This window comes from Pteropus vampyrus, unplaced genomic scaffold, assembly GCF_000151845.1.
Source record: "Pteropus vampyrus isolate Shadow unplaced genomic scaffold, Pvam_2.0 Scaffold121, whole genome shotgun sequence".
NCBI classification, from domain to species: domain Eukaryota; kingdom Metazoa; phylum Chordata; class Mammalia; order Chiroptera; family Pteropodidae; genus Pteropus; species Pteropus vampyrus.
In genome coordinates, this window is record NW_011888902.1 from 1,452,138 (window position 1) to 1,461,642 (window position 9,505).

General features: G+C 35.3%; 1 protein-coding gene across 3 annotated transcripts in view; it reads right to left on the minus strand.

The window, feature by feature from the left end:
* Positions 1-9,505, minus strand: part of GPATCH2 (G-patch domain containing 2) — a 150,585-nt gene that overhangs the window by 9,314 nt on the left and 131,766 nt on the right. For all 3 annotated transcript variants that reach the window (XM_011366120.2, XM_011366122.2, XM_011366121.2), the window contains exon 9: positions 7,352-7,443. In XM_011366120.2, the coding sequence (XP_011364422.1) occupies positions 7,352-7,443 (92 nt within the window). The remainder of the gene's footprint in view (positions 1-7,351; positions 7,444-9,505) is intronic.

Sequence of the window (9,505 nt, forward strand, 5' to 3'; positions counted from 1 at the left end):
TTCTTCCATCATCTTTTCCCCATTACTAGCCAGCCAAGAGACAGGGCAACTGTTATTAGCGGTGTTATCAAAATGGCAAGTTATAATATTGTCCTCTGTTCTCACTAATTCAGGAACATGGGTTTTTGATGACTGTTAAAGAAATAGCAATAAGCACGGCCTGAGATGAGAGAAAGGGGTAGGTGTTAACTACTTTTTGTCAAATGTTTTAATCATTCCATTTCTTAATAGAGAAAAGCCTCACTAATTCAGACCATTCTATATTTTATCTGCAATATCGCAGACATTTTCATGTAAATTTTGTTAAATAAAATCAGTTCGGATAGTTAGTGGCTTAAAAATACAAGGCACTTTGTTTCCGTGTAATGAAAATTTCATGTAAAACTAGCTTTTTCTTTTTCTTTTCTTAAGCGACGAACAAGATGTACAGAATGAGAGACATGGTCTGTGTTGATGTGTTTGGAAAAGGAGTGCTTTCATTTAACAGGTGATTTGGTTATCCATAAATATATTTCTTATGGAATGATTCTGTATCAAAGAATAGGGTTTTCAGAAAACTAAAAAAAAAAAAGTCTCAATAGAATTGCATTGCTTCGGCAGGCATACAGGGATGTTTATTTGCTATAGTCTAATCGGGACATTTATGGTCTGCCTACTGAGTATCTGGCACATGGTTTCTTTGGTAGGCATGTGACAAGCCCTATCTCCATTCCTTGTAACTACTGTGCCAGGCGGCAGTTACGACCGGCCTCAGAAAGATGGCGTAACTTGAGAATGAGCGCACAGTGAGCACACATGCTAAGTCAAACTTCGGTTTTGGTTTACTGAAACCTACACTTTCCATTACCTGCATTGCCTCCCTATGAGAATTACTAGCAAACAAACCATTTCAGTAGAGCTTATGTTTCGAGCCATTAAAAAAATTTTAATTGGATTATATGTGAATTGTAATATTAACTTCTCTCAATCTGCATGTGGACAAGGCAGAGCGTACACACGCTGAAATACCTGGATAACCTAGAATATAAATGTCTGCAGCTCTTAGAGATTACCAACGCTTTCATATCCGTATTTCTTCTGATCTTTCTTACCAGACTGAGAAGTTATCACTGGCTCCACTTTACAGGTAAACTTAGGATACCTGAGTCTGTAACTTCTTACTGACTGAACATGGAACTTAAAATGTTATGTCACCAACACTTTCTACTGCTCGATTATTTCATCCGCCACATTTTCCCAAAGGGCTGAGATTTTATTCTATTCACACATTTCAGACTCCTAGAAAAACTAGCACAGCAAGTCTGTCTGGAGAGTGTGCTTCAACCTCCCTTAAAAACCTCAGAGTGTGTTTTGTTATAAACCCAGCAACTCTGGCTTTGACTTTCTATTTAAATTATAACTTACATTTTAGTTGTATTTATTGTAAATGGCATATATTGAGTGTTGTTATTCTAGCCGTTATGATACTCTCTGAAATTAACTAACGCATTTACTCCATTTACATTTATTGTGATTACTGACATTTCAGGATTGATTTTTATTTTACTTAATGCTATTTACCTTGCTTTTTCTGTACATTTTTTGTTTCTTCCTTTCTGGCATCTATTGCCTGTTTATACTAGCTTGAAAATTATATATTATATTTCTAATGTTTTAGCGACTACTTTTAAATGTCAACACGCATACTTGACTTATCATTCCCTCACACTTTACATATTACTGTTGTCTAGAGTTTCAGTTCCATCTTACTTTTACATACCCAAATAAATCATCTGCATAATATCTGTCACCATCTTCATTATTTTTATACTTTCAATATTAGGGTTTAGTTTTATGCACATTTAACAATTTCTTCGATCACAATTCCTTCTTGATTTTCATTCGTCTTTATGGATTCCATTTTTCTGCCTGAGGTATTAAATTTAGTAAGATTGGTCTTTACCTCTAAATATTGTTGGGACACAGTCTCACTGGATATAAAACTCCACCTTGATTCCATTATTTGATCTCAGCGCTTCGAAAGTATTACCTCATCTTCTGCATTGTACTCCTGCTACTAAGGAGTATGACTTCATCCCTTCATAGGTTCTAGCTCTTCTCCTTGGCTGCTCTTAAGTTCACTCCGGCTTTGGTGTTTTGAAGTTTTATTACAATGTGTCTAGGTATGTCTTTATTTATACTATTTCCTGATAAAAACTTGTACTTTTTGAATATAAAAGTTCATGTTTTCTTCAGTTGTAAGAATTCACTGAATTCTTTCAATATTCTCTTAAATATTATACTGCCCTTTTCTTTCTACTACTCCTGGAAGTTCTGATAGACAAATGTTGAACTGCATTTTCCTTAAAGTCCAGCCATTCTTTAATATTTTCTCTATTTTTTATCCCTCTGTGTTTCTTTAAAATTGCTCTTAAAAATAAATAAACAAATGAATTGTTCTTAAAATTCAGTTTGTTTGTTTTTTTTGGATGTAGCCAATCTGCTGTTTAACTCATCCAGTAAGTTTATAATTTTCAAGATTTTTTCATAATAAACTAATCTCAAATTTCTACTTGTTTCTTTGCTAGAATTTTTCATAATAAAATAATAAATTTCTGCTTGCTTCTTTACCACGTCTGTCTTTTCTTCTGCCAGTTATTCCCTTTGGTTTTATGAGATCATCTTCAGTCGTTTTTCATTTATGGTAATTCTCAAGACTTGGGGTTGTGTACCTCTGGAGTAGCTGGGCATCTGCTCAAAGACCGGTTTTTACGTTAACATTTTGGCTTGGTGGGATTTTAAACTAGAAACTCCTGTGAGGGTAGGCTCTTGGGTACAAAACTTCAGTGTTCCACTTGGAGCCCAGGTAACAATGAGATCCTTTACTTTCCTGTGCCTATGGGTGAGATTTGTTTCTAGTCTGCCCTTTTCAGAGGATGGAGCTTTCCAGAGGGTCTGGCTTCAGGCAGCCAGCTCCCGGGTGTGGCTCCCTTCCCGCTGGGGCACTGACCAACATGCCTCAATGTTTCTGCAACCAGCAAACCTGGACACGGCACAGGGGTAGCTTGTACCAACTGGCAATGGAGAGCCTTTTAAGAGTCTACCAAAACACACACCTGGAAGGTGGTTTGGTGGTCCATGAACCAAGATGTGGAACGTTATATAATTATTAGGCTTTTGCTATATGTTCAGACATAGGTTGGTTTCCAAATTAATAACAATTCCTCTTCAAAAGTCTGCCTGTATTAAAATCTTGGAAGAGATAAGATAATCTATAGTAGTCATTATAGATCCATTGATAAGAGAAATAAAAATATAATTATCGGTAAGATAAATTTGGACAGCTGAAGACAAATAGCACCTTGAAAGGGAGCTGGGTCAGACCAAACATTTCCTGATTATGTTCAGTATTAACTCCTCCTTAAAAGTGCACTTTTTAAAAATCTTCACCCATTACTATAATTTACAACCTGCCTTTATTGTCTTGAATATTGATAAAGATTATTTTATTATTGAAGTATCACTAGAATGCAGAGGAAAAGGGTGAAAAATCACAAAAGCTGTAATGCAACCTCTTGCCAAGAACTTGCATGTCCATGAAAACAGTTAAACAGTTACCTTGCAGCAATATCTAAGATATTAAACTTCAATAGGCACCTCTTTGTATAAATGGGCAGAAAAATGGTTGACTCCTATGTTTTCCTCATAATGTTATTTCAATAGAAAGCAAAGTAGTAACATAACAGCAAATACTAATTGTAGAGAGCAACGACTGTAGTAATATATAGTGGACAAAACATTTTTTTAAAGTGTGGTAGCCACAATATCTCAATAAACATATTTAAATCTTTTTACTATCAAATCCTCGGTAAGCTATGACTTCTACCAACAACACCGACCATAACCAACACCGCTGACTGCCTTTTAAAAATGTGTTAATAATATTCCTCCTATTTTGTTCACTGTCTTTCTTCACCTTTACAGATGACATTTTTCAAACTATAAAATGCATTCTGCTGGCAAACCTTCTTGCTTCAACAGTTCTCAATTTTATAATAGTAAATCTACATCCTTTGCTATTGAGACATCCACTATCTTTTGGTATGTGACTTTGAACGAGGCAGAGAACAAGCCATACGTTTAAAAATCAATATCTAACCTTATCAATATTCATTTTACTTTGTCAATACAAAATATAAAGGTGAAAGAGCAGTAAATAAGCTAAAGGACTGAAATAAATTTGGTGTTCCTGTCACAATTAATAAATGTTCAACCGATAACACTGCTGGCTAGTCCACAGCCTTACAAAGCAACTGAAATTATGCTTCGATGCTATTGCTGAAACAGAGTGTGTAAAATTGTCAATACACTAGCCGGTAAAGATGATGAAAACTGGGGTTATTAATTTCATAGAGGACTTTAAGTCTTTTTAAAAAGTATTATGTATCCAATATATAAACTTTATCTTTAGGTTCTTAAATTGTCGTATAACCTCAGTTTGGGATTATAAAGTATTTAATTATAATTTTATGACAATTTTTTGGTAAATCTTTTCTAAACCTGCTGTAATATTTCACATATAAATCAGACTCATCAAACAACATAACTCTCATTCCCTATTTTAAATGAGAGTCATCTTCACCTGCATTTTTCCAGTTTGGATCAAATACTGAATAAAGATAGGAAGAACTGTGAAAATATATCTCAATTCAAAGTTTTTTTGGGGAGGTCTGCAAGGCCCTATAAAATGACAAAAAAAAAAAAAATTCTACATGCTGACTCAACTTTGCAAGCTTAAAAATATACTGATATTTTTTATGTGAGTTGCTATATTCTAGAATTTGAAAATTATAATTTCCAGAGACAAGATGATCTAAGATTCATAACCTGATTATCAATGTGTATTTATTCAAATGCATTTCTCACTTGAATTTGAATAATAATTTTTACCTTAGAGTATTAGAAGATATTCTTTTGAAAACTGAAGACTTTTAAATAACCTCATTCTCTTCCTCTTTGAGAGAAACAGTTATGCATGGATTTTAAAAATGTACCGAAAATGAGTATCATAATTCTCCTACAGCACTACTTTTTGAATAATTATAAAAATGCATTAAATTTCTATGAATTTTACTCTTTAAGTAAAAAAAACTAGTAATGTAATCAAAATCCTGAATCTTAAGAGAATCAGTACTTTTGAGATATAACATCTGGAATATGCTGGTGTGGGCTTATGAATATTTTAGGCTAAAGTTTAATGTTTATACCCATACTCCATACAAGTTATTTCCTCTGATGCTGTTGAAGCGTAACGTCAAAATCACTCCGTGGAAATCATTATATCATCATCCTCGACCATTCTGTATTCTCCTTCTCACTTCACGTGTGTTCAGTGTTATTGCGACATTCTCTCTTCCTTCTTGCTGGCACTGAGGTGCTTCGGTCACATTCCTGAGGTTGTTCTTATACTATTTCTGCCACTAATGTTTGCAGAGAATTCAGGGAACCATTCAATTGGAATGGGGATATTAAAGAATGTTGCACCTGCCTTACGAAAGTGTCAAAGAACTTGTGACATGTGTTTGATCGAAAAGTGGCTATATGTTCCTGAATAAAGAGATATATTAGAAGTATTCTAAAGAATATTCTGTATCTCTGCAGAGCAATAGAGAAATTTTCTAGGAAACTTATATAATAGTGGGTTCAAGTAAACATATGCAATGACAGGGTCTTTACACGTATATTCTTACAAAGAGGCCATAAGTACGTTGTCATGGAAAGAACAAGAGCCATGTCGATATAGGCTTAAAACCTCCCTTTGCCACCCAATAATTTATGTCTTCTTAGGTAGCTAAGAAGATCTTAACACTTCTCTGAATTTTAATTTTATAGTGTAAAGTGATGATAATAACAGCTAGCTGATAAGGTTGTTCCAAAGATAAAATTAAATATTAAAATTAAATATTAAAATTTCTGGCACATAGTAAGTACCCAACAAGTGGGAAAGTATTATCCTACACAAACACAAACACATTCTACACACAATGAAAATTCAATACAGCTAGAAGATAAAGATATTATAACCACATGCATAATTTCATAATGTAGCTCTTCACATAGATGGAAAAACAGCACTATAAGTGTTTCGATTTTAAATTATTCTTCAAATTTTTAGGCTGAACTATAGGATAGGTCCCCTAATAGAGAATTTAAGCTTCACATCTTTTATTTCCTTTGAAATTATCATGTCAGGGTGTGTGTGTGTGTGTGTGTGTGTGTGTGTGTGTGTGTGTGTGTATGTATGTATATGCCCCTTTTCACTCCTTACTCCCGTGTTGACGTGAATCTTATTTTCTTATTCTATAATTAATTATGTAAAAAAACAACTTTTCCTCCAAAGGTTCCCCAAATTAAGAGGAAGTTTATAAATCTGAATGTAAGGATCCCAGGCAAGATTCCGAGGCTATGATTCATAACTGACCAAGGACCTATACTGAAAACATTTGCTCATGATCAGTTTGCTGTATCACACACCCATTATGGTCAACTGTTATTGATTCCTATGTGGATGTCTATGAGTTAATGCCCAGGTGGCTTCTTCCCGTCACTGGTTTTTATCTCTGCCCCGCTTACCACGGCTCTTGCATGAGATTTTGCAGTGTGTGCTAATCTTATTCAGCCCCTTCACAAACAAGCCTGCGTCTCTGCCCTGCTAGGCTTCCTGTCCCATCTGGTACAGACTTCTCTCTGTCAGCACTGGTGGTTTTCCCAATTCCACATTCATTAGAATGACTTGTTCTTAGAATGACATGGTTTTTAAGGTGGAAATGCTGAGAGATTTTTTTTTTTTTTTTTTTTAATTATTCTAATGCTAACATTGTCTAAATAAGGAAAGATGAAGCTAGGACTGCTGCAGAGCCGGGACGAGAAACGAGCCTGCCACATCCCCGGCCAGCTTTCCATCACTTACAACGCAGGGCTTGCGTTCTGAGGCTGATCCTAGACTTCTGCATTTATTACTATTAATCTCTTCTGGGGTTATTTGCCTTTGCATCTATTTATGCCTTATTTTCCCAAAAAGTCTGTAAGTTTCTTGAGGCCAAAGACACAGCCTTTGAAGTTTCTGTTTCCTTTAATACCGCGCACAAAGTCTTGTGTTGGGGCAGGTATGTAGCAAATATTTTATTGACTGGCTGCCTGAGAAATCTTCAGAAGGATCACGCAATACCTCTTGACACCAAATGCAAATGATTTAAGTTGCCTGTAACTGTGCCTTTTCTTCAGTGCAAATGATTAAGAATTATCCATATTTTATTCCTAATGGTTTACGAACTTTATATCTGTGCTCCGCCCTGAGACCCTTTTCTTTTACCTGCTGCAGGAGTAGGTCCAGGCAAAGGTGCAGCTTTCCTCCTCCGTTTGACGTCTCCCGTACATAAGGATCCTAAATGCATGCTTGTTTGCCTACAAGTAATTATCAAAAAAAAAAACTATTAACAAAGGAGGGAAAAAGTGACACATAAATACACAGCTTGTATAATCTGAACCTAAATCAAAACATTCTCAACAAAGATGGAGCAGCATAGTAAAACCACCAATCTTGTTTATATCGAAACATAATTACGTTTGTTGACAAGCGTTCAGCAGCTAAATGCGCCATCATAAATTGTTACTGGAATGAATAATATAAAAGGAATGCTTTTTAATTTTCAAAACTGGCAATCTTTCTGGCTCAACATAAAATCAAGCACTGTTGCTTCTGACAGGAAAATAGCTAAGATTAATTATCTAAAGGGATCACAATATTGTTGCTAGGTTATCAATTGGTTACTAATGCTTTACTGTCAGAACAACATTTATTACAGGAAAAGTATGATCAATTTCTTTTAGGATATTATGCGGCAGTGCATTCTCCTAAAACCTTTTAGATGGATAGAAGGAAATAGCGATGTTCTCCCTTATAATTCACATGATTAGAATTCTTCAGTTAAGCATTAATCAGTTAGGTGAGGAAACATAATTGGAATATGTTAATGCTGGCATGCTACTAAACAGGCTAACATGATACTGGATTATATTTGTAAAGACACGATATTTAAAACTGAGAAGCAGACCTTCTGCTATTCTTGGACCTAGTTAGAATTAAATTATTTTCTCTAATCATGGACTCCTAAATTAAAGAGTTTTGTAAAAATTAGAAATGGCCCATTGGATATCAAGACAAACTAATACAGAGATGATAAGGATTTAAACGTCTTCAAATTTTTCAAGATACAGAAGGACTCTGTGTTCATTTCCTGGATCATAATCCCAGTCTCTGGGGCTGGGATACTGTCTGGTGATCACGAAGCAGGTGAAGCAGGGTTATTAGATCACATGTTATTTTGGTGATTTGTAGAGACATCTGGTAATATCCTGACGTTTTATAGGACCCAATTCGAAAACAAACGGATTATTAGAGAAAAATTTAGAAGGAGAAAAATTAATTCAGGTAAGAACACAAATATATATTTATATACATGCATTCAGATAGTTAAATATTATGAAAAATTGGAGCTGTGGAATAACATAACTTTGAATATAAGTTCTATCTATAAGGCACAAAGTAAAGTCCAATTAACAATCAGGCTAATCGAAGGAGTACACGGCACCAAAGAAACACACCTGAAAGTTTCTCAATAGAGCTAAGAGCAAATGGGCATTTGTCTAGTTTTCTTTCCTTTGTATTGAATACATACGGTTTCCCTGTTACAGAATAAATATTTATGATTATTTAAATATTTTAAAAATTAGTTCATTCAGTTAATGACTAACTTTGCAGACATATATAACCACATATACATGTCAAAGTATTCGTTAACATGCATAACTGTAACATTTTTATTAGATTTTGTGGTGTGGTCTTGACTCGCAGTGCCAGGGAAAATGAACGGTTATGATCACATCTGCCTTTCAAACTATCTAAAAATTAAAAAAAAAAAAAAGATTTTAAAGTACTATCAGAGAAGACCCGTCCTTTTCATACAAAATTAATGAATTCCCTTATTCGGCAAGCATTTGTCAGTATCTCCTACTGACTTAGCATGAGACCCCACCGTGGCGGCGAAAATGCAGAGAGTAGGGAGGAGGAGACGGAAGATGCGCAGGGGATGGAAGGTGCCAGCCCTGTGACTGGGGGAGCTCGCAGGTCTGAGCAGGGAGAGGAAGCCACAAGTGTATGGAGTAATTAGGGACAGTGGAGGCAGTGGCAGGCGCAATCAACTTTATTACTAGAGACGATATGTTTTAGGTTTTTATAACATTTCTAAATATGTTGCACTGCACTTTTTTCCCCTTTTATCTGGGGGGGTGGGGCTGGGGGTGGGGGTGGGGGAAGGAATTGTTACTTCAATGGAAAACTGTACTTTTAGAATATACCCTTCCAGTCATCTGGACTCCATCTAATTTATAGATAACAGAAAGCCACAGAAAATAATTCCAGTCTGTAGACATACAAGTGAATTCTGTCCAGAGGCAGGACAAGCCT